At 57.9% G+C, this 27,395-nt stretch overlaps 3 protein-coding genes across 5 annotated transcripts; 1 reads left to right on the forward strand and 2 right to left on the reverse strand.

The window, feature by feature from the left end:
* Positions 1–1,813: 1,813 nt before the first annotated feature.
* Positions 1,814–9,964, forward strand: NAGS (N-acetylglutamate synthase). The gene is given in 8 exon segments (XM_065578055.1): positions 1,814–2,209; positions 6,012–6,286; positions 6,365–6,569; positions 7,155–7,335; positions 7,523–7,656; positions 7,658–7,695; positions 8,336–8,518; positions 9,252–9,964. Coding segments are annotated over 8 exon segments (1,500 nt in total). The 5' UTR covers positions 1,814–1,861; the 3' UTR covers positions 9,388–9,964.
* Positions 9,965–11,494: 1,530 nt separating this feature from the next.
* TMEM101 (transmembrane protein 101) lies at positions 11,495–19,563 on the reverse strand. Of its 2 annotated transcripts, none has more exons than XM_005301946.4 (4): positions 19,355–19,563; positions 17,036–17,216; positions 16,186–16,332; positions 11,495–13,370 (listed from the first exon to the last, which is right to left on the reverse strand). In XM_005301946.4, exons 1-4 carry the CDS (start codon positions 19,489–19,491, stop codon positions 13,062–13,064), a joined length of 774 nt encoding a protein of 257 aa, XP_005302003.1. In that variant the 5' UTR covers positions 19,492–19,563; the 3' UTR covers positions 11,495–13,061. The 2 variants fall into 2 exon arrangements, with proteins under 2 accessions (XP_005302003.1, XP_065434128.1); XM_065578056.1 differs by lacking the exon at positions 19,355–19,563 and adding an exon at positions 18,631–18,653.
* A 3,073-nt stretch (positions 19,564–22,636) lies between these two features.
* Positions 22,637–27,132, reverse strand: LOC112058847 (slit homolog 2 protein-like). 2 transcript variants are annotated; one of them, XM_024100792.3, is made up of 2 exons: positions 26,999–27,132; positions 22,637–25,789 (listed from the first exon to the last, which is right to left on the reverse strand). In XM_024100792.3, the coding sequence occupies exon 2, from the start codon at positions 25,429–25,431 to the stop codon at positions 24,373–24,375; it is 1,059 nt and encodes a 352-aa protein (XP_023956560.1). In that variant the 5' UTR covers positions 25,432–25,789; positions 26,999–27,132; the 3' UTR covers positions 22,637–24,372. The 2 variants fall into 2 exon arrangements, with proteins under 2 accessions (XP_023956560.1, XP_023956559.1); XM_024100791.3 differs by having other exon boundaries at positions 22,637–25,792; positions 26,999–27,095.
* Positions 27,133–27,395: the final 263 nt, after the last annotated feature.

Consider the following 27,395-nt stretch of genomic DNA (forward strand, 5'->3'; position numbering starts at 1 on the left):
GACCCCAACTCACGGCTTTCGGGAACGACGACGTCATCACGTGGCTAAAAGGCCTTGGCAGGTCATTCTGATAAGACACAAAGTGAGAACGTATCAGGAGCTGCGTCCCACACAGGGCTTCTGGCTTAGCCCAGAGCTTCTCACACTATGGGCCCATCGACGGTCTGGTGAGCCCCTTTGGGTGCTCCAGAGGGTGAAATACATGCATAGACTCCAAGACTGGATGGGACTCCTGAATAACAGGTCAGAGACCCGCCTCACCCAGAAGTCCCTGCATTCAGCCCAGAACTTCTGGCTGGGCTTCAGCATGGAGATTGGCAATAGAGACCTAAAAGGTCGGGGATTAGAGAAGTTGGGAGGGGAGGTGGATTCAAGGAGACAACACAGGACTTGGCTTCAGGACTCCTGGGTTCTGTTCCTGACTTTGCTACCAGGACGCCCTGAGAACACTGCTCTGTACCTCAGTTTCCCATAATGAGTGAAGTAGACAAGATCTGCTGAAAAGCGTCCAGAGTATTGGCGGGGTGGAATCTCTCTCTTACAACGTGGACAGTTGGCAAAGCTCTGTAAAATGGCTGTGACCTTTTATTTTTTCCTTTTGTGGTTTGTTGCACATTCCTACGACCCCGGCTCGTTTGGGGTGGAAGAAAGACAGACGGACAGACCCAAAACTCCAACCCGCTCGTCTCTCAGCAATACAGCACGTTCGCTTTCTCGCAACGACACTTCAACATGGAACCGTTGCAGAAAGGCAGCAGAGATGGAAGTGATTTCGATCCTTTTCAATGCATATAACTAACGGCTTCACTTACCCAGGTTCACCTGGACAGACTCCAATTATCACTAATTACTAGCCGTGATTGTTATAAGACCATTTATCAAAGCTTCCAGAATCAGTCTCATGCATCAATGTCTACTGCTGTCTTTAGGACTAAGCACTACCATTTATAACACACACACCCCCGACAGTAACTGGCACGTTCCTCCCCACAACGGTCTTTGCTGCTGCTCGTGTGCCTGACCTCTTCACCAGTCTGGTCACAGCAAAGGACTGGTCCTGATTCCCAGTCACGCTCTAACCGCTGGACCCTATTCCAAGGTCTGGGGAAAGAGAAGATCCAATATTTAGAGCAGGACTGAGAATCAGAACTGCTAAGTGGGAGAGAATAGGGTCTAGCGGTTAGAGCAGGCGGACTGGGAGTCAGGACTCCTGGGTTCCATTCCCTGTTCGGCTACTGACTCCCTGTGCAACCTGGAGCAGGTTAGTGATTCAAGCCCAGATCCATTTCGGTGCCGAACTCCCACCCATTATGGCCTTAAACTGTAATTTTCAACAGCAGCCCCTGATTTGGGGGGTCCCAACTGGAGAGGCCTGCGGCCTGGCATCCCCACCCCCCACACGGCTCTCAGCCGCTCTCACTGCAGCCGGCAGGTCAGGCCCCCTCTGCCAAGCTGGCCCCGGGACTCTCAGGTCAGGCCTGGGGGAGGTTGGCACACACCAGCCCAGCCCGGGGCAGAAGCAGTGGAAAGGGAAAGCGCCCGGGCAGCCTTAGCAGGTGGGAGCTGGCACAAGCCCCCCCAGCCCCAGTAGGGGTGGGACAGGCTCTGATCTGTGCAGGGAGCGGGATGTCCCAACCCCCGGAGCACCTGGCTCCCAGCCCCCGGCCCGGCAGCACGCGCTGGGCTTGCTCAAGCCGCTGTTTGCACAGCCCCGGGTCGGCCAGGGGCCAGCGCCCAGGAGGGGAGGCACCTCGGGAGCTGGGCGCTGATTTGCTTGGAGGGGCCTGGAGTGAAGGGGCGGGGACCGGGGGAGGCCTCGGGTGTCGCCCTCGCCCCACTGCAGCCTGCCCGCAGCATCGCCATGGGCTCGCTCAGCGCCGGCTCCGCGGCGGCCTCAGCCGGCCGCCTGCTGTGCGCGCCCGTCCCGCGGGTGCTGAGCGGCCGCGGCCCCCAGCGCCCCGGCGCCGCCGAGCCCCGCAGCTGCGGCAGGGGCGGCCGGCGGCGGGAGAGCCCCAGCGGGCTGGCGGGCGCCCGGCTGGAGCTGGTCGGGGCGGCGGCCGGCGGCGGGGCGGTGCCCGCGCCCGTGGTGCGGCGGGACATCCAGGCCTTTCTCCGGGAGTGCGGCGGCAGCCCCGGCGAGGCGCGGCACTGGCTGGCGCAGTTCCAGGCGCTCGGCCACGCCGGCGGCCGCCCCTTCGCCGTCATCGAGGTGAGGGGGGCTCCGGGCCCACGGCTGGGGGGGGGGAGTCACGGCCCCAGGGGGCGCCGGACCCACAGCTCGGGGGGGGGGGGACACACAGCTGCGGTGGGACGGCCGGGGGGGGGGGGGGGTTGTGGCAGGGACGGCCGGGGGCACTGGACTCACAGCTTGGGGGGGGGGGTCACGGCCACGAGCACTGGACCCACAGCTGGGTAGGGAGCAGGCACTGCTGGGGGCTCTGGACCCACAGCTGGGCGGGGGGTCACCAGACCGACAGCTGCGGGGGGGGGGGGGAGTTACTGGACCCACAGCAGCGGTGGGATGGCCAACAGGGGGCGGGCACAGCCAGGGGCACTGGACTCACAGCTGGGGGGTGGGGGTCATGGCCAGGGGCACCGTACCCACAGCTGGGGGGTGGGGGGTCATGGCCAGGGGCACCGTACCCACAGCTGGGGGGGGGGAGTTATGGCCCAGGGGGCACCAGACCCACAGCTGCAATGGGGCGGCCATCGGGGGGGGGCAGGCACAGCTGGGTGGGGTGGACACAGCCAGGGGGCACCAGACTCAGGGGGGTTGTGGGTGGGAGGGGCAAGCGGTGGGTGGATACAGCCCCAAAGCCCCGGGGGGCTGCAGAGTGGGGGCAAAAGGGGTGGAAGCCTGGGAGATGCTGGGGATGGCACTGCAGCGATTGTAAAAATCTATGAATCTGGGCTGTCTCCATCATTTCTGACCCACCCAAGCACTTACACACAGTATTTTACAAGACAGATCAGGATTAAGGTTCTCTCCCCAACCCCCTCTCCCCCAAAAATGAATATGATACTTTAGGTTGAAAAAAAATGTGCTTCACAAGTAGCTGGTTATAAACCAGTTAATAACTAAAAGGGGAACCGGAATTAAAAAGGCAGTCAAGTCAAACGAGAGGAAAGAAAACAGAGTTGGAAGCACCATGGGATTAACCTGTGGAACTCTCTGCCTCAGGATGTTATCGAGCAGGGGTGGGCAAACTATGGCCCACAGGCCATATCCGGCCCATCAGACCATTTAATCTGGCCCTTAGCTCCCGCCGGGGAGCGGGGTCGGGGGTTTGCCCCGCTCCACGCGGCTCCCAGGAAGCAGCTGGCATGACCCCCCTCCATAATACGTGGAGGCATGGCCAGGCAGCTCTGCGTGCTGCCCCGTCCACAGGCACTGCCCCCGCAGCTCCCATTGGCTGCAGTTCCCAGCCAATGGGGGCTGCAGTTCCCAGCCAATGGGGGCTGCAGTTCCCAGCCAATGGGGGCTGCAGTTCCCAGCCAATGGGGGCTGCAGGGGTGGCGCCTGCGAACGGGGCAGCACGCAGAGCCGCCTGGCCGTGCCTCAGAGCCGGAGTGGGGACATGCTTCCGGGAGTTGCTTGCGGTAAGCCCCACCCAGAGCCTGCACCCCTGAGCCCCCCTGCACCCCAATCCCCTGCCACAGCCCTGATCCCCCTCCAAACCTCTCAATCCCAGCCCAGCCCCTCTTGTACCCCAAGCCCCTCATCCCCAGCTCCACCCCAGAGCCCACAACCCCAGCCAGAGCCCTCACACCCCTCCCCCATATCCCAACCCCCTGCCCCCATCCCTAATTCCCCCCCCCCCTCCAAACCCCTCGGTCCCAGCCTGGAGCCCCCCTCCTGCACCCCAAACCCCTCATTTCTGGCCCCACCCTGGAGCCCTCACCCCCTCCCGCACCCCTACCCCCAATTTCATGAGCATTCATGGCCCGCCATACAATTTCCATACCCCGATGTGGCCCTCGGGCCAAAAAGTTTGCCCTCCCCTGTTATAGAGGCAAACACCACAAGATGGGGTATTGAACTAGATTGTCCTGCTACAGGCAGGCTACCGCCCTCGCTAGACTAGTGGGCTAGGGAAGGGTGCCCCTGCCTAGGGCTGTAGCCTAGGACTTGGGAGATCTACATCCAATTATCTGCTCTGCCACAGACTTCCTATGTGACCCAGGGCATGTCACTTAGACACCGAAATAGCTTTGAGGATCTAACTCCTGTTGCTTTCAATGGGAGATAGGTCCCGAAAAGCCTTTGAGAAGCTGGATTTAGCCCCGCTGGGCCGTGGCTCCCTGCTAGGGTGCCCAGACAGCAAGTGTGAAAAATCGGGACGGGGATGGGGGGTAATAGGAGCCTATAGAAGAAAAAAAACCCAAAATTGGGACTGTCCCTATAAATTTGGGACATCTGGTCACCCTACTCCTGCCTGTGCTGTGGGATCACAGGCCTGCCTCACAGGTGCTGGGAGGAGAAATCTGTCAAAGCCGGGAGGGGGCCGGATCAGTACTGCGGCTAGATTTCACTGGGTCACATGGCTAGGGCCCATTTAAGGCTCCTAACTTCCACTAAAAGAACAGGACTTGTGACACCTTAGAGACTAACAAATTGATTTCAGCATAAGCTGTCGTGGGCTGCAGCCCACTTCATCAGATGCATCTCCTTCCACTGACATCGATGGGAGTTAGGAGCCTCAGGCTCTGGGTCCAGATGACCCCCTGGGTCTCCTTTGTGATGCCGGATTAGAGGGACCCGATAGCCGGGCCCAGATGGGCCCATTTGTCTGCTCCGATATCACAGGAGGGGAGCAGGTTGGGCTTTAGGGATGGATGGCTGACTGGCACACGGGGTCGGGGGTTAATGGCCCAGCCAGTACAGCGGGGCCCAGAGCGCAACCTCTGCTGGTTCTCCACCACTTCCTCCCTTCCCCGCCCCATACACACCTGGCGGGAGGGAGGGCAGCAGTCTTTGGCCAAGCCTTGGCCACAAGTCCTCGTAAACATTCCTCCAGTGAAGAGCAGGGCTGGATCAGCCCAGCTGTGCCTGATAGCAAGGGTCCAGATAAGGGCCGCTGATAACAGCGTTTGCTAGGGACAAAGGGCACCAAGCATTACAGGGATTGGGGTGGGGATGGGTTGATGGGGGAGGGGAGGGAATGGGTTGATAAGAGAGGAGAGGGGGTGATAGCTGTAGTGTGGCGGGGAGGGGCTGGGTGGCATGAGGAGGGGAGGGGCAATAGCTGTAGTGGGAGGGGCTGGGAGGGGCGGTGGTAGGGTGATAACTGTAGTGGGGAGGGGAGGAGTGATAGCTGTAATGGGGAGGGGTCGGGAGGGGAGGGGCAATAGCTGTAGTGTGGTGGGGAGGGGTGATAGCTGTAGTGCGGAGGGGAAGGACAATAGCTGTAGTGGGGAGGAGCTGGGAGGGGAGGGGTAGGGCGATAACTGTAGTGGGGAGGGGCTGGGAGGGGAGGGGAAGGGTGATAACTGTAGTGGGGAGGGGAGGAGTGATAGCTGTAATGGGGAGGGGTCGGGAGGGGAGGGGCAATAGCTGTAGTGTGGTGGGGAGGGGTGATAGCTGTAGTGGGGAGGGGAAGGACAATAGCTGTAGTGGGGAGGAGCTGGGAGGGGAGGGGTAGGGCGATAACTGTAGTGGGGAGGGGAGTGATAGTTGTAGTGGGGAGAGGCTGGTAGGGAAGGGCAATAGCTGTAGTGGGGGAGGGGAGAGAACAGTCTATTAGGGGAGGCAGGGAGGGGAATTTTTGGCTGCAGCAGGGCCCTGATCTCCCCAGCCACATCACCCCCCACCCCAGGGCTCTGCATGGCCCTGCCAGGCCCCGAGCTCACAGCCACCCAGCGCCCGCAGGTGCTCGCAGGGCAATAGGCGCGGCTCTGCCACGGGCTAACGCGGAGCCCGGGCTGCCCCCCAGGCTCTCGGTGCCCCAGGGCAGCGCCTGCCCAGCCTCCCGGGGCCCTGACACGCGGCTCCCTTGTTCTCCCCTGGGCAGGTGGACGAGGCCGTCTCCCGCTGCAAGGAGACCGTGACCAGCCTGGCCTTCAGCTTGGCCTTCCTGCAGCGCATGGACATGAAGCCCCTGCTGGTGCTGGGGTTGCCGTCCCGGAGCTCCCTGAGTGACACCCTCACCTTCCGGGATACCAAGGCGCTGCTGACCCAGAACTGCAAGGCCCTGACGGACGCCCTGCGCCAGAACTCCGCTGCCACCATGCCCTTCTTCGGGGCCGGCGCCGTGCTAGGAGCGGAGCAGTCGCCCGCCAACTCCAGGTCAGCCGCTGAGCCTGCAGGCCTGGCTCTCCTTACCGGCCCGAGGGCTCCCGTTAACGCCCCTCTCTCTGTTCCCAGCGGGATCTCCGTGGACAGCGACCTGCTGCAGTGGTGCCTGGAGTCCGGGAACATCCCCATCATCTGCCCCGTCGGGGAGACCCGCGGCCGCCAGTCCCTGCTGCTGGACTCCGTCGAGGTCACCGCCGCCATTTCCAGGACGCTGCTGCCCACCAAGATCATCTTCCTGAACATGACGGGGGGGATCAGGAACTCCGGGCAGAAGGTGGGTAAGGGCAGCGCAGGGTCTGGCACAGGAGACGCCGACTCACGCACCCTCTGCTGCTAATGCTGGGCTAGACACGTGCCTCCCGCTCCGCGTGCCGGGACATGGGCTCCCATCCCGCCCCTTCCAGGATACACTCCCACACCCCGACTGCCTCCTGGGGCCCCCCACCCTTCTCTTCACCCCTCCCCAGCTCCTGGTCACCTCCTCCCATGCATGGACCAGGGAGCCAGGAGACGGCGCTGAGGAGCGTTGTACACAAGTGGGGCGAGGCTGGAGGGCAGGCACGTACACGTGGGGAGGGGCCGCAGAGGCCTACAGCTGCTACTGGGTTTGCCCATCAGCTGGGAGAAGGTCAAAGCAGCCCCCTGCACTGCGCCCCTCTACCGGGGCTGACCACGGCGGGAGCAAGAGCTAACCTTCCCTACCACGCCCCATGCTTGCATTGTTCTCCTTCACTTGGGCTCAGCAGCTGGGCTGGGCCCATTCCAGGAGGCAGCCGGCATGGAGCAGGGGACGGGCAGAAGGGCCTAACCCATGGAGACCTCGCCCATCCCCTTGCTGAGCCCCCCCCCGGCCTTGCAGGTGCTGGGGAACGTGAACCTGCCCGCCGACCTGGACCTAGTGACCAAAGCCCAGTGGATGGGCCACAAGGAGCAGCAGCAGGTCAGGCTGATCATCGACCTGCTGAGCCGCTTGCCCTACGAGGCCTCCGCCGTCATCGCCTCTGCCGGCACGCTGCTCGCCGAGATCTTCAGCAACAAAGGTGAGCGTGGCCTCCCGGGGCCTGCCCCTGCCCCGATGGGCTCAGCCGCTGCCTCGCTCTCTCGGGACGGGGGAGCTGAGTTCGGCTGGAGAATTAGCGCCGGCGAGTGGAGCAGGAAGCAAAGCGCTGCTGCTCTGCGGGAGACCGTCCGAGTGAGCAAAGCCCTGGCTCTTCCCTTTGGCTCCAGGCTCGGGGACCCTGTTCAGGAACGCTGAGCGTATGCTGCGGGCCGAGAGGCTGGAGGAGCTGGACCAGCAGCGCCTGGTCTCCTTGATCAACACGTCCTTCGGGAAGACCCTCCGAGGGGACTATCTGGCTTCCCCTACGGCCCAGGCTGCACTCGATCTACTTCTCAGAGGGGTAAGGAGGCCCCCGGCGCGTCTCTGCTGGGCCCAGGAGCTCTAGGAGCAGGCAGGCAGCGGGATATTTAAGAAGGGGAGAGATCCCTATTCAGCCACTTCTAGGGGCAGCCCCTGGGGTACAGAGTGACCCTAACATCTGGCTGAAGGCCGTTAGTTCTGGGGATTGTCTTGTATCCCAGAGATCTGAAAACCTTCCCTGCCCCCCTTTCTCCGCCTGGTCTGTTTAGACAGGAAACTCTTGGGGGCAGGGGTTGTCTCTCCTTACGTGCAGCACCTCACACCGGGGGCCAGCGAAGGCCTCTAGCCTCACACGCAACAGGAGACAGGCCTGCAAAGGGCACGCTCCAGCCTTCCCAACTGGCTCCTGTTGTAGAGTACGGACCCAAACCCCAGAGCCTCTGAACCGGGGGCCATGCAAAAGCCAGGCACAAAGTGATTATTTCCTGTAGTGCCTGAGAGCTACCACAAGCGAACAGCTGGGGTAACCCTTGTCGTAGCTGCATGGGCCCAGGGGAGCGAGGGAGGGAGAACAGAAGGTGCAAAATCTCCTCCCTTCCTCTTGGAAGCCTTCCCTGCCAAGCAGAGTCTGCTCGTGCCGCTCCCAGGCCATGCCGCTCACCCTACCCTTTGTCACCCAGCTACAACGCAGCAGCCATCATCACGAAGGAGCCGGTCCTGGGCGGCATGCCGTACTTGGACAAGTTTGTGGTCAGCTCCACCAAGAAAAGCCAAGGCTCCGGCCAGATGCTGTGGGAGTGCATACGGCAGGACCTCAGGACCCTCTTCTGGAGGTCTCGCGTCACCAACCCCATTAACCCCTGGTAGGTGGAAAGGAGACCATTGGGAATGCCACCCTCCTGGTGGACACCGACACAGATGCACATCTGTTCTGGGCTCAAGTTTTAAACGCACTAATGGTTCTCCTGCTATTCCAGCCTGGGCTCCCCACACACAGCTCTGCCAATTCCCCGCAACCCTGCCCTGCAGCCCCCCAGCTAATCCAGCCCTGGCTACCCACACACAGCTCTGCCAATGCCTCTTACCCTTACCTGTGCCCCCCGGCTATTCCAGCCCTGGGCTCCCCACACACAGCTCTGCCAATGCCTCTTACCCTTACCTGCGGCTCTGCTCCCCACACACACCCAGCTCTGGCAGTGCATCTCAATCCTGAGTGCAACACCCCTGCTACACCAGGGCTGGGCCCCTCCACCGCTCTGCTGGTGCGTCTGTACTCTGATCCACGCCACCCCTTACTATACCAGGCCTAGGTTTCCCACGCCACCCTGCTAATGCCCCTTAACCCTGACCTGTAACCCCCTCCCACTCACTCTGGACCTCCCCATCAGTAAAACAGAATTACCACTACGATGCTACTTACAGAGGTGCTGCAAGGATGCAACCACTGATATCTAGGAGGGACTCAGATACTCTTAGATACAGCGGGTGGCAAGTCTGACCCAGTATTATCCCTGTAATTGTATCCATTGACGCTCTTGTTGCTCTATGGGATGCAGATACTGCTCTGGGAGTAAGCGTTCGTTTTGTTCCCATCAGGTATTTCAAGCACAGTGATGGCAGCTTCACCAACCACCAATGGATCTTCTTCTGGTTTGGCCTGTCCGACATCCGGGATTCCTACGAGCTGGTGAACCACGCAATATCCATTCCAGACTCGTTCTGCAAACCATAGGGTGATCTTTCTAGGGCAGAGTGAGAGCGGAGCAGGTTGGGCTTGGGAGGAGTCAGGCCTTCGTACATCAAGACCGGATAAGAAGAACCAGAGCTCAGAACGGCCAGCCATGCACAGAGCCCCAGGGGTATTTCCTGCACCCAGAGGAATGATCGGCACAAAGAACCCTCTTCGCCAATTCAGCACCCAGCTTTTCCCTAATAAAGTGCTAGCGAAGCCTGTGTTGTGCGGACTGTTGTCAAGAGAAGTTAGAGCGAGGAGGTCGGGACTCTTGGGTTCAAGTCTCATCTCTGCCACTGACTCACCGTGGAACCTCGGCAAAGTCACTTCCCCTCTCTGTGCCTCACTTTCCCGACCTATAAAATGGGACCGCTATTAACGAACGTGTAAAAAGAGCAGCGGCATCTTTCCTTACAATCCTGTGGAACAGCAAGTAGGAGTCACACACACACAAAGCTTATATTTATAGGAGCCGGCAGCCTGGCTGTGGAGTTCCACATACAACGTGTACAGCAGAAACCAGACAAGAGTAGCTGGAAAGCGTCGACTTTTAATGTGATTTTGGCTTCTTTTTCAAGGTGTCTCGCCTTTCTTTAGCTATCCCAACAGTGCGATGTTAGGGTCTTACTGCTTTCTCCTTAACCAGTGCATAACCAGAACTGATTGACAAATGTCAGCTGGGAACTTCAGAGCAGCCAAAGGGCCGCAGACACCAAACCACCAGTGAAATTCTAGCTAGTGCCTTTGAAAACCCCCACACGTAAACGGGGTAAAATTGTCAAAGTCCCACATTTGTAAAAGTCTTTAGGCGTTGATGCACTCGGCATTGCGACACCTAACTGATTTAGGAACCTAAACCTCATTTTAAGAGCCTAAATCCTACTGACGCTCAATGGGATTTTGGCACCTAAATCCCTTTTGAAAATGATGTTGGTTCCTAAATCAATTAGGTTTCACTGAGCACGGCAATGCCTAAATACTTTTCCAAATCTGGGCCTAAGTGACTTAGCAGCCTATGGCCCATTTTCAAAAGTGACTTAGAAATCTAAATCTTATTGGCAGTGGGACTTAGGCGCCCGAGCAACTTTTGAAAACGACAGGTTCCTAAGTCCCCCGGGCACTTTTGAACATTTCACCCTGATCACAAACCTACTCGTCGTCCATCACCAGCATCCCTGGCAGTGAAACATTTAAACGTCCAATTGCGAGATAGTTGCCATGAATCTACCGTGAACGCTTGCTAGTCAGCCAGGAAAGCACCAGGAAGTCTGAAATGATCTGTTTAAGAACTGGCATCACCAATGGCAGGGTTAAAGGAGAGCCTGTCTGGTTAAGTGCCATGAACCTGCAATGAACTCTTAACATGCCAGCACTACCCACGTAGAAGCCAGAATTTTTTAACCTAAAGATGGGAGACATTGTTCAGGCAGGAGAGGAACTGGGCAGCAGGACTCAAGACTTCGGCTCTGTTCCCAACTCTGCCACAGATTTCTTGCATGACTTTGGGCAAGGCAGTTCATCCTCAGTTCCCCATCTGTACAATGGGGATAACAACACTGCTGTGCCTCAGAGGGGTGGTGGAGGACAAATCCGTAAGTATCTGGGAGGTACTATGTACTCCAATGACGCCCAACACCTCTCAAAGTCGGCCTGCTTATTTAGGTGTCTAACTTTAGGTTAAAAAATTCTGGCTTATACGTCTCTCCTGCCAGCATCTCTGTTGGTGGCTTAAGTAAGATCTGACTTGGCTCTGGAGCAGAAAGGCAGCTGAAGTTTCCTCTGTTCACGTGCCTGTGATTAGGGGGAAGACAGGAAGGATGGCCCAGTGGTTAGGGCACAAGCCTGGATTCGGAAGACACAGGGGCTGTTCCCTGCATAGCCACCGACACCCTGGATTACTGTGGGCCTCTGAGTCTCAGTTCCCCATCTGTAACATGGGGTTAATAGACATGGCTCGGGGCAGGGGGGAAGAGATGTGTGTGGGATGAACATAGTAAAGCTTGTGAGGTGCTCAGATAACAGTAACGAGGACGGAGAAGTACCGTAGGGTTTGGCTTGACTTGATTAAAGCCAAACAATGTTCCGGTAAGAAATAAAACTCAAGGGGTGGAGTTAAAAGCCTTTTCTCATTTAATCATCAGAAATACATGATGGGGAAAGTGGTTTAGAAAATAGGGAAGACGCAACAGCAGCTCCAAGTGGACGGCTTGATCTAGGCAGTTGAGACAATGACCGTGTTTGAGAGCTCTCCTTAGGCGGGCAGGGCACTAGAGCTGGAGAGATCCTGCATGCCAGCTGGCCCCGCAGCAAAGGGCAAACCAAACCTGGGGGCAGGAGGCCCTCAGGGGGCAAAGGAAAGTTGTCTCTGGGCAGCATGTCACCTTATAACATGGAGCGCAGTCTCCCAACCCATCCCTGTCTCTGACAACCCTGACCAGAGTTGTAAGACATGGGATCCTCAGAGGGTTGGGAACTGGACTTTTCCCCCCTTTCAAGCTTCCCTTCCTCACTCAGTCACTCCAACCCAGCACTCTGGAAATTCCACCTCTCTTGGGGGGACGGGTAGCGGCTCCCCTCTCTACTGTTCATTTCTCCAGGCTTTGGCAGGCAGGATTGTCCGGTTGTAAAGCAGTTTCCATCTGCTCCCTCCATCGGGCTGTGCTAGGAGACAAGCCAATGCACAACTGATTCACATGCATGCTCCATTGATGGATGGGAGGCAGCATGGACGGATGCACACAGAGCGGGAGCGGGGCAAGAGGCAAAATTATTCCCTTCTCATCTCCGAAGCAGCTTCCTTTTCCCTCTCAAGAGCATTGAGGGCTGTTCCCCTTTGAAATCGCTCCTCTCCACAGCACTGCATCCTTTCGGGGAGCAGGGTTCCTTTGTAACCCCCATGAAATTCCGCAGGCAGTAGTTAGAAGCACAGTGAGAACCAGCTTAAGTAACGAATGGAGGACGGTTACTCTGGCTTGGACATTGGCCTGCTGGGTGATCTTGGGCAAGTCACGTCCCCGCTCTGTGCCTCGGTTTCCCCATCTGTACAATGGGGATGATGACACTGACCTCCTTTGTAAAGCGCTTTGAGATCTACTGATGCAAAGCACTAAATAAGAGCTAGATTATTACTACCGTTGTCCCCACCCACCACACACACACACAATGGTCCCCACACACCACACATTGCAACCAATGTGCAGAGCTCACCACAGACGATGAAGGGGTGGCTTTGAAGTCCCCCATTCAGTTCATTGTTGGCGTCTTTCCAGTAACCCATCATCTGGCTCCCCAAGGGGGACTCCCAAGCTTCCAGGATCCACTCCTCCTTTCAGCAGCGGAATTACGCTGCTCACACACCCACTGAGCTAGTCTGACCCTGTGGGCAGCTGTTCTACAATGTCCCCTTTGCTGCTACACAGAGCCAGAAGAGTGAGGTGCTATAGGGCTGTGCTTAAAACACCCGTCAAAGTGCAATGAAGGACTAACGTGCTCAAGAAAGGCAGCCACTGAGTCCCCTGGCCCGTCAATGGGAAAAAATCAACTAGGAATTTTTTAAAAGTAGTAAAAAAAGAATAAATAATGGTGATTTAAAAAAAAAAACCTACTCCCATCCCCTCCCCCGAACTGCAGAGCCCTCCCCCAGGCCTGTCCTATCTGCCCCCACTTGTCCCATCTCAACCATCCGTGGCCAAGATGATGACAGCCCCGAAGATACCAACGTTCTGCCCGATGAGTTTCATCTGGTTCCAGAACTCGACGCGCCGGGAGTCATGCCAGTAGCCGAGGTTCCCATCAATGAACAGGATGACCAGGGGCAGGATCACCGAGAGGATCTGGGCGGCCGTGCTGATGTAATAACCGGACAGGAATGACAGGGCCAGCACCCCATAGAGGATGAAGAGTAGCTGCAGGGTGATCTCGCCACCTAGGATGTGGTTGAGGTAAGCCAGACGATCCTCTTTGCTGTGCTGGAGGGAATAGGCCTGTAGGGCACAGTGGAACAGTAAACCAAGAGGTAGGAGCAAATTCATACACACTGAATATGTCTGTACTGCAATCAGGATGTGTGACTACAGCACGGCTAGACATACCCACGCTAGCTTTGATCTAGCCCTGCCCGGCCAGGACCCTGGGTACATACACCAGGGGCCCCCTGCCCAGTTGCATACATACAAAATGGGACATGACCGCCTAGGAAGGAGTACTGCGAAAAGGGATCTGGGGGGTCATAGTGGATCACAAACTAAATATGAGTCAATAGTGTAGCCCTGTTGCAAAAAAAGCAAACATCATTCTGGGATATATTAGCAGGAGTATTGTACGCAAGACACAAGAAGTCATTCTTCCGCTCTACTCGGGCTTCAACTGGAGTATTGTGTCCAGTTCTGGGCGCCACATTTCAGGAAAGACGTGGACAAATTGGAGAAATAAATAAATAAAATTAATGGAGATATCCCATCTCCTAGAACTGGAAGGGACCTTGAAAGGTCATTGAGTCCAGCCTCCTGCCTTCACTAGCAAGTACTGATTTTGCCCCAGATCCCTAAGTGGCCCTCTCAAGGATTGAACTCACAACCCTGGGTTTAGCAGGCCAATGCTCAAACCACTGAGCTATCCCCCCCCCCCCCCCCCAAAGTCCAGAAAGTCCAGAGAAGAGCAACAAAAATGATTAAAGGTCCAGAACACATGACCTATGAGGGAAGATTGAAAAAATTGGCTTTGTTTAGTCTGGAGAAGAGAAGACTGAGAGGGGACATGATAACAGTTTTCAAGTACATAAAAGGTTGTTACAAGGAGGAGGGAGAAGAATTGTTCTTCTTAACCTCTGAGGATAGGACGAGAAGCAATGGGCTTAAATTGCAGCAAGGGAGGTTTAGGTTGGACATTAGGAAAAATTTCCTAACTGTCAGGGTGGTTAAGCACTGGAATAAATTGTCTAGGGAGGTTGTGGAATCTCCATCACTGGAGATTTTTAAGAGCAGGTTGGACAAACACCTGTCAGGGATGGTCTAGACAATACTTAGTCCTGCCTTGAGTGCAGGGGACTGGACTAGATGACCTCTCGAGGTCCCTTCCAGTTCTATGATTCTATGTTGCTGCAGCTTCACTGCTGTCATTACTGAAGCTAGCTCAGGTATGTCGACATGTAGTGCAATCACCCCCCCCAAATGCAGTGTAGACGTAGCCACAGCCTTTCCTCCCAAAAGGCTTTGGGGATTGTGTGCGCGACGGCAGCTGCTTCACTGCACGCACCCAATCACTACACAGCAGCGTAGGGGTGCAGGAGACCAGCTGAAACGGACGGAGGCCCAATGCAATTCAGAGAGCGTAGGCCAAAAGGGACCATCAGGATCATCTAGTCCGACCTCCGGCATAGCCTATCAGGACGTCCCGGAATTAATTCCTGCTTTGAGTCGGCTGGTGGTTGACCTAGAGTGGATCTTTTAGAAAAAACAGCCAACCTTGATTGAAAAATTTTCTAGCGATGGAGAATCCGCCACAACCTTCAGCAAATTGTTCCAGTGGTTAATTACCCTCGCTGTTAAAAATTCATGGCTTATTTCCAGTCTGAATTTGTCCAGCTTCAACTTCCAGACACTGAATCTTTGTCTGCTAGATTGAAGAGCCCATTATCAAGTGTTTGTTCCCCTTGTAGGTACTTCCAGACTGTGGTCAGGTACCCCCTTAATCTTCTCTTTGTTAAGCTAAATAGACTGAACTCCTTGAGTCTCTCACCATAAGGCAGGTTTTCTAACCCTTTAATCATTCTCATGGCTCTTCTCTGACCCCGCTCCAATTTATCAACATCCTTCTTGCATTGTGGGCACCAGAACTGGACACAGTATTCCAGCAGCGGTCACATCAGTGCCAAATACCGAGGTCAAATAACCTCCCAACTCCTACTCGAGATTTGCCAGTTTATTACTAGTCTGAATGTATCTAGCGTCAACTTCTAGCCGTTGGATCTCATTATAGTTTAATCATCAGGCTGGAATTTGGCCAGGAGACTAAGGTTAATAGCTGACTTTTGCACGAAGCCCCATGGGATCAGGATGCCAGTTTTCCATCCCCTCTGAAAGGCAGTGGCACAGTGCCCCCTGCTGTCATGCTGGGGGTTCTGGTTTAATACAGCCTCAGCAGGAAGGAACAGCGCCTGCTACTCAATCACATAATAGCCACAAAGACTAAGGGTATAACTGGTACCAAAATACTATCTTCATTTCTCTGCCTCCTCCACCCTGCAGGGCTGGTCTTAGGGGATCATGGAAGCTGATGCTCCTCCCACCGATCCAATCCACTGCCTCTGTTTCTGTCCAGCCATATGCAAATAGTGCTATGGCTTTCTAAACGCCCCAGAATCCTTTGCAGTAGGCTGCAGGGGTGTCCAAAGGAGGTGCAAAGAATTCTAGAACCAATGTGACACCCAAAGGCACCTTCAGGCAGAGTAAGTAGGTCAGGGCTGGCCAGTAACCATGGCAGCTGGGGTGTTCCTCTGGCAACAACCCCTTTTAGTCCAAGGAGCACCCTAAGTGGCCATCTGTGCCCCACAGAGAATCCCCCCCTTGTCTGATCTCTCCCCAGCTGTGATACAAGCTGCTCCAACACCCGCACTTTCCCCAATTGCGGCCACAGCCACATGACAAAGTGCTGAATCCCAGTTTCTTTCTGATCACCCCCGCTTAGTCCCCGTGCTCTGGTGATTTCATTGCAAGCCAACGCACGCTGGCTAGCAACGGCAGAGCTGTGCATGGAAGTCCACCATGGCACCAGCCCGCTCCTGCCCCGCTGGGTACATACCACGCAGATGAGGTAGATGCCGAGGAAGACCTGCCCGGTGGACTGCAGAGACCTGCTCCGTGGCTTCTGACGATAGATCTCACCAGCCCCACTCGCCAAGATCAGGAACCCACCAATGATAGCTATGGTTCGTGAGTACATCCTCACCTGCAGGGGGAATCACACAGTGTGTACATCAGTTAGGGACTGGGAAATAAAAAGGAGCCCCATAAACTTAAAAGAAATAAAAGCACGAGGCATTTAGATACACGCAAACAACATCTGCAGGGGCATTACACTGGATACAGACCTCTCATCTTCACATTTCAGGGCACAAGCTGATCATCAGCTGAGGTCAGGAAGAAAGTGTGTAGGCTTGTAGCCAGGTGCGCGATGCAATCTCGCTGAAGCAGCTGCTTTGGCCATGAGATAGCGGACTAGCAGGATCAAAATGGGGGCGGAGGTGGAGAGGGAAGAGAAGGGGAAGGAAAGGGCGATGGGGATAATTCTTGCTCTCACTGAAATACTAACATGGAGACTGAAGCCTTCTTCTAGTCACAAAGCAGATGCAACCCAGGCATTACAGGGCAAGTTTCCCCTTACATCGTCCTGATCTCAAGGAGCGAGGGAGCGATTCAGTCTCTATGGCCTCTTAATTCCTTGCCCTCTCTGCTGAAAGAGCGAATAAGGAGGCTCAATGAGGATACTAGCTTCACTTGGATGTTAGTGCCAGGGGGCCTGGACCGAGATCTACACTCATTTCAGATAGGCCAAACAGTCCAGGGTTACTAAGCGAGGCTGGCATGGGAACGGACGAGGCAGCTGCCCCCTAGCCGATCAGCCACCCAGGGAACTCCAATGAACCCCTCACCTTCAACCAGTCACCGTAGTGCACATAGCCCCCGATATACGCCGCGTACGTGCTGACTGCTAGCTGAAGAGCAGCTCCCAGTGCAAACCACCTGCGCTTCACCCCGAAGGACATGAAGCTGGCACACAATACCGCTGCCCCCATGTCCAAGTACAGATACGGGACGGGGATGTCAGGTTTCCTAGGGGGAGACAAGGAAGGAGTTTCAATCCAGTTGGACATCTGAGGAACCGAGTCATACCACGTAAGCAGGACAAAGCAGCCACATGTGAGCCCAGGGTGCCCAACTATGTTCGGGCACTGCCTTAGGAAGAACTCTGCTTTCAGGCTGGAGATATTACAAACCTGAGCTCTCTCGCTCACATAACCTGTGAATAAGTGTCCAAGGGACAGCCCTGGACACGGAGGTCCTGTATTTATCCTGGAGTATGTAAGGGCCAAATAGTGGCAAGGCAAGTTTCCCCAGGTCATCCCATCAGCATGCCTCAACCGCAGCCTTCTCCAACAATAATCCCTAGCTTTTATACAGCCCTTTTCTTCCACAGATCTCAAAGCACTTTCCAAAGGGCAGTATCATTATCCCCATATTACAGAAGGGGAAAACTGAGGCACAGAGAGGGGAAGCAAATCCACTCAAAAAATAAGATATAGTAAGTTCTCCAAGGCAAGGACTGTCTATTATTGTATTTGTACAGCACCTAGCACAACAGAGGCCCATCTTGGTTGGCCCGTAGGCACTACCATAATAAACATGAGTAATAATAATAAGCAAAATACCCAAGGTCACCCAGCAGGGCACTGGCAAAGCCAGGAATAGAACACACATCTCCTGAGCCCTAGTCTAGTGATCTATCCACTAGGCAACACTGCCTCCCCAATGCCTACTATGAATGGAGAGGGAGGCCACTCAAATTATCCAAGCTTGCCGTTCCACGTGTTATGAAAATAAGCTAAAGGCCACTCACAGTGCCTCTCTGGGTGACCCAGCACCATCAGAAAAGCTCCACCTCTAACTCCCCAAAGGCACATGCAGTGCTACAGGGTTTCCAATCCAGCATTAGCTGCATCTAGGTATTGCAATCCAAATAGGGTTGCCACCTTTCTAATTGCCGGTAATGGGCCCTGCCCCACCTTTTTCCCCTAAGGCCCCACCCCTGCTCCACCTCTTCCCTTGAGTTCCCTCCCCCTTCTCCACCTCTTCCCTAGGCTCCACTCCCTTTTCCGCCTCTTCCCCCAAGGATCCACCCCGTCACACACGCCTCTCCCTTCCTTGCTGGCTGGATCCACTCCACCTTTTCCGCCCCCAGCTGGGTTCCCTCTGCTGTTCCAGGGCTGGGACAGGAGCTGCTGCAGGCTAACAAGGAGCCTGTGGGCAGGTAGGAGGCGGCCCCCAGCTGAGCAGGGGCTGGGTTAATGACCAGGCACCTCCTCCCACCTCACAGTAACTGAACTTTAGAAAACCGGACACTTGGCAACTCTAACCACCACCAGTCTGGCACCTCGCGTAAGCAAGAGCTAAGCACCATGAGATATGGTAAGAAGGAGTTAAAGCCTGAGCTAGGGTCCCCGGGCTTAAGGCAGAGCCTTGATGTTACCTTAGCACCAGCAGAAACAAGGCCATTAACCAGCCCCTGCCTAGGAACAGCGTGTAGCACAGGCAGCTGCTGGCCTCAGGGGACCAATTCTCATCCTGCCCTTAACTCTGCCCTTCCCCATGACCCCAAACACTCCCCCCCCCAGCCATCCTCACTCCCACCCCCAACCCTCTCCTCCTCCCCCACCACCCATGATCCTGACTCCATCGATCCTAATGTCTACTCCCTCCTCCCCATTCCTCTCCTCCCCTTCTAACCCCTTCTCCTGCCCCTGCCCATCCCTCCTGACTCCTCCCCATCCCTGACTGCTCCCCCTCCCCCTCTCTCTTGGCCCCTCCCCAACACTCCTGACTCCACCCCACCCCCGACTCCCCCCCTCCTTCTTGGCCCCTCCCCCACCCCCCCCTGACTCTACCCTACCCCCGACTCCTCCTCTCTCTTGGCCCCTCCCCCATCCCGCCTGACTCCACCCCACCCCCGACTCCTCCCCCTCTCTCTTGGCCCCTCCCCCATCCCTTCTGGTTCCTCCCCACCCTTGACTGCTCCCCTCCCCCATCCCTCCTGCCTCCACCCCACCCGTCTCCTCTGCACCCCTGACTGCTCCCCCAAATCCTCCTGGCTCCTCCCCACCCCCGACTCCTCCCCTGCCCCTCCCCCATCCCTCCTGACTCCTCCTCTGACTGCCCCTCCCCCATCCATGCTGCCCCGCCCCGCCCCGCCCCACCTGCGGGCGTCGGCCCGCTCCGCGAAGAGCATGAGGGCGCTGAGGCAGTTCCAGAAGGGGAAGCGCGTGAGCAGCACCGAGCCGAGCTGCATCAGCAGCCGCAGCAACCGCCGCCGCCGAGCCCCGGCCGCCGCCATCTTAGTGCGGGGCAGCCCGGCCGGTCCGGTAGCGCGCTTCCGCTGGCGTCCGTCCCCACACCTGCCCGGCCGGAAACGCGCCCCGCCAGCAGGGGGGTTCCGGCCACGGGAGGTTCCTCTGGGAGATGAGCGGGCGGGCGCAGGCTCCTTCCAGCCCCGCTGGAGTCGATGGGCTTCCCCTCGCCCAGCACTGCCCTGCGGGGGGGGGGGGGTGTCCTCGCTACAGGCCCCCCCCCCGTACCAGCCAGCCGCCTCAGGACGGGGGGAGAGAACCCAGGAGTTCTGCTCCCCTCCTCCCCCCCGCTGGGAACAGAACCCAGGAGTCCTGCCTCCCCTCCCCCCCCCGCCCATCCCTCCTGGTTCCAACCCTGTACCCCTTTCCCTGCCAAGGGCTGGGAACAGAACCCAGGAGTCCTGCATCCCCTCCCCCCCCCCATCCCTCCTGGTTCCAACTCTGTACCCCTTTCCCTGCCAAGGGCTGGGAACAGAACCCAGGAGTCCTGCCTCCCCTCCACCCCCCATCCCTCCTGGTTCCAACCCTGTACCCCTTTCCCTGCCAAGGGCTGGGAACAGAACCCAGGAGTCCTGCCTCCCCTCCCCCCCCCCCCATCCCTCCTGGTTCCAACTCTGTACCCCTTTCCCTGCCAAGGGCTGGGAACAGAACCCAGGAGTCCTGCCTCCCACTCCCCACCCCCTAGACCCCAGCCCCTTCCAAGAGGGGCTCAGACGCCAGGAGTCACAGCTCTCAGTCCCCCACCCAGCTGTAACGCTCCTCTCCCCGTCCTTCAGTGCTGCCCTGGAGCGCTCCCCGTATTTCTAGCTGATAGTCGGTTAATAAAACCCGGCCCTGGGCTCTCACGTGTCAGCCTGGTGCCTGCAGCTTTGACCATCATTTTAGATGGTTCCGTGGGAGAATTCACCTCTCTGTCTCCCTTCGCAGTCTGGGGGACCCCAGAGGGACCGAAACAGAGCAGAGGCCTGCCAAGAACACGTTACATTTTGCTCCTACAGCTGGTGAATGCCAGAGTGATGGGGATTAATTAAAAAGGGGGATTATGGGATGCTGGCTTCCTGCCCTTAGTGTGTGGTTTCTGCAAACGCAGTAAATCCACCTTTAGGACACAGAGTTTGCTGCGATGCCAGCCGATAATATCTGAGCTCGCTTAGATTGGGGATGAGGGGGTAGAGGGATGGGGGAACCAATGATCTTCTGTTCAGTCCTCCTGGGGCTGGTCCACGTAACAGCCCTCACCTGGGCACCGAAATAAGCATTAGATTTGCAGAAGGGAGGCTTACAGCTGGGTTTTCCAAGCAGCCCAGCGCGCAACACGTACGGCTCTTTGGAAAAACCTAGCTACTTACCTTGCGGCCTGAGCCGCAAGCGCGCGTACGCAGGCGCGTAACTTTACACGCAGGAGTAGTTCTGCTGAGTTCAATACTCTCCTTGCTAACAAGTGGAGTCCCCCAGGGGCTCCATACGGAGCCTGTTCTTACGGCCCAAGCTCCAGCCAGGACATTTTCAAAGGGCAGATGGTTTAGAGAATTAGGGTTGCCTAACTTTGACTTGTACTTGAACTCATTCTGGGTGTCTTACCAGTTCTCAGTTCCCGTTGCCATTGGGGGCGGGGGGTGCCCTGTGCAGGGCATTCAGACTGTACTCCACAAAGGACAGGGGTGTCCCAACAAGGAGCGAACCGGCGAGGGACTGGCTAGAGCAGGGGTGAGAAAACTTTTTGGCCCAAGGGCCACACTGGGGTTGCGCAACTGTATGGAGGGCCAGGTAGGGAAGGCTGTGCCTCCCCAAACAGCCTGGTCCCCACCCCACTTCCCACCTCCTGACTGCCCCCTCAGAGCCCCCGACCCTTGTCCCCTGACCGCCCCTTCCTGGGACCCCCGCCCCCATCCAACCCCCCTGCTCCCTGTCTGCCCTGACCCCTATCCACACCCCCAACTCCTGACAGCCCCCCTGGGACTCCCACCCCCTATCCAACTGCCCTCTGCTCCTCGTCCCCCACCCATAACGTCCCCTTGGAGCCCACCCCCTTATCCAACCCACCTGCTCCGTCTGCCCTCCCGACCCCATCCACGTCCCGCCCCCCCTAACAGGCCCCCTCGGGACTCCATTCCCAACCCTCCCTGTTCCCCATCCCCTTGACTGCCCCCCAGAAGCTCCACCTTGACTGCCCCCCAGGACTCCCCGCTCCCTTACCCAACCCCCCACTCCCCACCCCCTTACCAGCAGCAGGAGCTCACAGCCGCGACCCCCAGCCAGAGCCAGCTGCGCTCCCCACGCTGCCCAGGGGGAGCAGCGGACCAGAGGGCAGCCCCATGCAGCGGGGTGGCTGTGGGGTAGGGGGGACAGCAGGGGATGGGCCTGGGAGGGGCCTGGGACTAGGCTCCCTGGCCGAGCAGGATGGTCCCGCGGGCCATAGTTTGCCCACGTCTGTGCTAGAGGAAGGCTGGGCTTGTGGAGATGGCGCTGGGCTGGAAAATCTGGGTTCACAGCCCAGCTGGGTCACAAATTTCCTGCATGACCTTGGTCAGGCTTTCAAGAGGTCACCACCCATAACTGTGGTCAGGTTTTTAGAAGCACAGAGGCATGGGGACGCGTGTGTCCAACACCCATCCTGTTGAGTGCGTTGGAAAATGTGGCCCTTGCCTTCAGTTTCCTGTCTGTAAAATGGGGATAAGATTTCACCTGGCCATGCTGGAGATAATCCCAAACCACTTAAGAGGTGCTCAGATAACAATACCTAGACCTTTCCAAAAATAGGTCTCACAGCCTTTTAGAAAGGAAGCCAGGGCCATTACCCCCATTTTACAGATAGGGAAACTGAGCAAGAGAGGGAAAGTGCCCCAATAGGCCAGAAGCAGAGCAGGGAACAGAACGCAGGTCTCAGTCACCACGCTGCATGCTGAGCCATGCTGCCTTTCTGTTCCTACCCTGGTGGGGGACCAAGAGGCAAGAGAGTTTGGCGAGACCAGTGGAAAACGCTGCCAACCAACGTCCCTGAGCCTGGAAGCTCCCTGGGGCAGGGCTGTCTTTCCGTGCTCGGTGCTGTACACACAGAACGAGGGGGCCCTGCTCCAGCATTGGGGGGCCTTGGCCTAGTGCGATACACACAGTAAATAACGCACACGCACTCAGGAAAACCAGATTTTATTTCTTTTCCACGACAGGATTCTGCAGCCTGGCGGCCGTACAAGGCTGCCATCGGGAGAGCAGCGTTAATTATCTTAGCAGCCAGGAAACCCTTGACACACAGGTTTCCCAGTAGATGACTTCACAGGGGATTTGCCCCTGCCCCAGCTCGAAGAGCTGCTGGCAGACATGAGCTTTGGGACCGGATCAAAACACAGCACTGCTCTCTGGTTGTGTTTAATAGGGGCCTGACGGGAAAGCGATTCAGGGCCTGATCCTGTAAGATGCAGAGGCCCCCTCATTGCGGGAAGCCCCAGGCAGGCAGCACCTCGCAGGATCGGGCCCTTAGCTGGGATAAACCACTGAACGTTCTCAGGTCTCACAATCCCTCCTCCAGCCTGCCTCCCCATCCTGTCCTGCTGCTCCCACGTTCCCTGCCAAATCATTCATGCCCCACAAATTGTAAAATCCCGTGGCCAAAGGACCTGCCCCCCCCAGGAGAGCCGCCTGGCCCATCTGTGACACCAAACCTGACCTAATCCCCACTCTCCTTCTCCCTCCAAAAGGCGCTCGGGCCTCCTGGCGGGCTGGACGCAGCCCCACTCTCCAGGCGCTCGCCCCCCGGCTGGTTAATCCAGAGCTGCGGCCTTTTCCGGAGCTGCGCGGCTGGGTGCGGGACTGGCCGAGGGGGTGAATGCACAGCGAGGGCCTCGTGTTTGGGAGCGTGGCTCGTAGCACCGCTGGGCCAGGTGGGAGGAGGGCTGAGGGCTAGGCAGAGCAGCTTCCCCCAGGCCGCCCTGGCCTCTGGATCCATGTGGAGCAGGCGGGTGGAATCTTATGGTTCCTCGCGGCCACTGAGTCAAGGGCCCCCCACCAGCCCAAGAGGTTTCACTCACGGAGCAGACAACCAGCTCCGCCTAGCAGCTCCCCACCCACTGCACTGGCCTCTGGAGGGAGCAGCCACGGAAAGCCCCAGCCGCCCCTAAACCAGCTCTTCCCACAAGGCAACACTGCCCCCAAACTCCAACAGGCCAGCTCAGAGCAAAGGAGGGGCTGAGAACGGCGGGATCGAGCGTCAGGACCCCCACCTTCCATTCCCAGCTCGCTGCACTGACCTTGACTGAAGCGCCGTGCCTCAGTTTCCCCAGCTGTAAGGGAGGGGTAATCCCTGCCTCGTAGGGGAGGGCTGCGAGGGCTCACGGAGCCAGAACTGCTGAGTTGAGGGGCAAAACCAGAGCACTGTTCCCTTTTCCCTCCCATCAGCGGAGGGGGGGTGGTGGTTGAGATTCCCTCCCTCCCCATCTTCACCACGTTCCAGTTGGCTACATCTGTGCAATCACCCCACAGGCCAGCAGGGGGCAGGAGAGGCGTCCCTGAGGGCAGCTGTTAAAGGCCCGCCTGTGTGGGGCGGGGGTGGGCCCGAGGGAGGGTTTGAAGGCCGGGGAGGTGGGTGCAGGGGCGTGGCAGGGCAGCCGTTGGCTCACAGAACCTGGTGGCGATGAGCAGGTGAAAGGAAAGGGGACCTGGCCCAAGATGGGACCGAGCGGGAGCCCCCTGGGGTCAGTGCAGCAGCACGTCTCTGGGCACGGCCACTCTGGTCCCCACCCCAGGCATCCGGGCTTGGGTCCCGAGGAGCTAGGAATAGGGCCAGTCAGCGCGGATCCAGGAGAGCTCAAAGGCAGAGGGAAAGGAAGCGGCTGCTTCTCACGCACCAGACGCCAGCTTTCCCACCCCTCGTCTCACTTCTCCTGCGGGTCGAAGGGGCCGTCCGACTCGTTCCAGTTCTTCTCCTGGCTCCTCTTCCTGTTCCTCTCCGCCATGACGATGGCGGCAACGACCGTCACCAGGACGGTGACCGTGATCACCAGGACGGTGGCCGTCTCGGCCACACACAGCTGGGCATCCACAGAAACCAGAGGCAAGCCGGCCAGCTGCCAGGGACTGGCACAGGTGATATTGGCGTAGTCTTCCACGTGGAGGTGGCGGACGCTCAGGATCTTGCTGAAGACCCGCTGGAGGTCACAGTCGCAGGCCCAGGGGTTGCCGGCGAGCTGGAGGTGGGTGCTAGGCGTCTGGATGTTCAGGAAGGTCTTGAATTTGAGGTGGAGGAGCTGGTTGCCGGTCAAAGCCAGGAGGTTCACGTTGTGCAGGGAGGTGAAGGCCTCCAGCTCGATGGCGCTGATGTTGTTGGTGCCAAGGAAGAGGACTTCCAGGTTCTGGAGCATGGAGAAGAAGCCGTTGTGGACAATCCCCAGACGGTTGGACTGGAGGTAGAGGTAGCGAAGCCTAGACAGGCCCCGAAAGGCCCCCTTCTCAATGGAAGCCACTTGGTTGTAGCTCAGGTCCAGCTTCTCCAGGCTCTCCAGGTGCTGCAGGCTCTCATAGCCCACGGCCGACAGCCGGTTGTAGGCCGCCTTGAGCTCCTTCAGGGAGGCCAGTTCATCGGAGAAGTCAGGAGGCAACTGGGCCAGGAGGTTGTGGCTGAGGTCTATCTTCTCCAGGAAGCCCAGGCACGCGAAGGCCTTGGGCCAGAGCTGGCCGATGGAGTTGTGGGCCAGGAGCAAGATCTTCATAGACCACAGGGCGTCGAAGGAGCCCGCCTCCAGGCTGGTCAGGTTGTTGTGCCTCAGATCCAAGAGCCACGTGCTGTGCGGGACGCTGCGGGGGACGTGGGCCAGGCGCCGGCCACGGCAGTCCACGAAATCTGAGGATTCGTAGCAGACGCACAGGTGAGGACAGGCCTTGGCGGCTCCTGCCGCCTGCCCCCAAAGCAGGAGAGCCAGGAAGAAGGGCGGCATCACGGAGGCAGACTGGCCCACATAGAGCAGAGCCCCGGCGCCGACGGAAGGAGAGAGGGCCCAGCCGAGCCAGTGGCCCCGTCCGGATCGCTTTCCACCCCAGGGACGGGGAGGGAGGTCAGGTTTCCTTGGAGGAGGCTGTAACAAAGAGTCCTTTGTTGAGTGACGAGTCCAGAGCTTTCTTGGCCTCTCTCCTTCCAGGACAAAGCAGGAGACGGACCCTGAACGATCCAGCGGGGAGGGAACGGCTCGGATAGGTGCTCGGGCTGGGGGAGGACCTCCCGGGCTCTTCTTTCCAGCACTGCCGGCCAGCCCCTCGCTTCGCCCGCGGGGCCGCAGCTTTTGCCTTGCGCTAGATCTGCTGGGCAGAGGAGGGGCAAGAGCAGCTGTTAAGGGGTTACCCAAGCTGCCCCCAGGGCTCCCGTTCCAGCCAGCAGAGAGACAGACAGACAGACAGACATGCTCCTGTCTCGGGACAGCGGCAGGTGCGGGGCCGTGGCAGGAAGGGGGCAGGAGCGTGAAGGCCACCTGTGCCCTGGCTGAATTCAGGGGTGAAGCAGATCCCGGTGTCAATCAGACTGCTCCCCAGCATGCCCCAGCCTGAAATCTCGGTGTGGAGTGCTCCCTCCTGCCCCCACCGCCCCGGCATGCCCCCTACACTGGGGCTTGCAGTGGGGGCAGTTTAGGGCTGGTGGCATCAGCTGCTGCCCTGGGGAAATGCCCGTGTGCGCTGGCAGCAGCGGGGGCGCAGGGTGACCAGATAGCAACTGTGAAATAACGGGACAGCGGGTGGGGGGTAATAGGCGCCTATATAAGAAAAAATCCCCAAAAACGTGACTGTCCCTATAAAAACGGGACATCTGGTCGCCCTAGCGGGGCAGGGGATGAGCATGCCAGGATCTGGGGGTGGAAATCTGGTCTGCACTGGTGGGGGGGGGCACTTCCCACCCCAGCTCCGGTTCACAACCAACTTCCCATCCGGCCTGTGTCCTCCTCTTGACAGGTGTTCTCCCCACGGCTCGGCACTGCCCCCTGGCCCCTGCCCACCAGGAGGTCTCACAGCCAGGCCAGTTGCCCTAGGGCAGCCCAGCCCTCCTGCTTTTAGCAGCAGCAGATAGGCAGCAATTACACCCAGCCAGCCAGCTGCCGGTTCAAAGCGTTACCCTGTTTGGGACACATCCCAGAGACTGGGGGAAGACGGACTGGTCCCCCATCGGCAGGGGCTGGAGTCCTAGTCCCTGAGTGCCGTGCAGGCTGGGGACGGGACCAGGCCCTACTCCGGGCTGGGTTCTAGACCCCTGGGTTCCAGGTCTGCAAGGCTAGAGAGGCATGCTCCGGGCAGAGCCACAGACGTGTTTCATGGGGATGGAGGTGGCTAGCTCTCCCCTGGCACCCAGAGGCAGCAAGGAGGGTGCCCAAAGCCCTGCATCTGCACAGCCTGCCTGGGGGCTTGTGGGGAGGGACAAAAAACTAGCCCTGCCCCCATCCCTCTAGCCACACGGAGGAATAACCCTCCCCTGCCACCTTCCGTCTACCCCTGTGGCCAACTAGCGTAATTAATCCTTACCTCAAGCGGCAGAGTTCTGTGGTCCTGGATTCAAATCCTGCAGCCAGTGCTGGAGAACGTGCATTATAGAGGCCCACACTTTGGTTTTTCCTTCTTAAAAAACAAGGAAATTACATACCAAAAAAAACAAAAAATCCTACATTATGGGAATGTCATTCAGGTCGCAAAGTCAAGCACTCGGACCGTTTGGCAAAAGCAGCATTAAGGTTCCCCTTGCAACCGTCCACCCTGTGCACTGAATGGTCCAGTGGGGAAAAAAGTAACCACGTGGTCCTGTAGCTATAGCCCGTGTCATAACTAGAGCTGGGGCAAAAATTTTGGGCCAAGACTTCTGCCGAAAAAGGCAGATTCAGGGCGACTGAAACATTTCACGAATTTGGGGCAAGGTGGAACGGTT

This window comes from Chrysemys picta, chromosome 24 (assembly GCF_011386835.1).
Source record: "Chrysemys picta bellii isolate R12L10 chromosome 24, ASM1138683v2, whole genome shotgun sequence".
Lineage (NCBI taxonomy): Eukaryota > Metazoa > Chordata > Testudines > Emydidae > Chrysemys > Chrysemys picta.

Bases quoted from the DNA above. Each gene is read 5' to 3' on its own strand.
- TMEM101 (XM_005301946.4), bottom strand. From the start codon at position 19,491: ATGGCGGCGGCCGGGGCTCGGCGGCGGCGGTTGCTGCGGCTGCTGATG. The intron at 17,217-19,354 runs GTGGGGCGGGGC...GTCTCCCCCTAG, and splicing joins GAGCGGGCCGACGCCCGCAG to GAAACCTGACATCCCCGTCC. The intron at 13,371-16,185 runs GTATGTACCCAG...TGTGCCCTACAG, and splicing joins GCATCTACCTCATCTGCGTG to GCCTATTCCCTCCAGCACAG.
- LOC112058847 (XM_024100792.3), bottom strand. From the start codon at position 25,431: ATGCCGCCCTTCTTCCTGGCTCTCCTGCTTTGGGGGCAGGCGGCAGGA.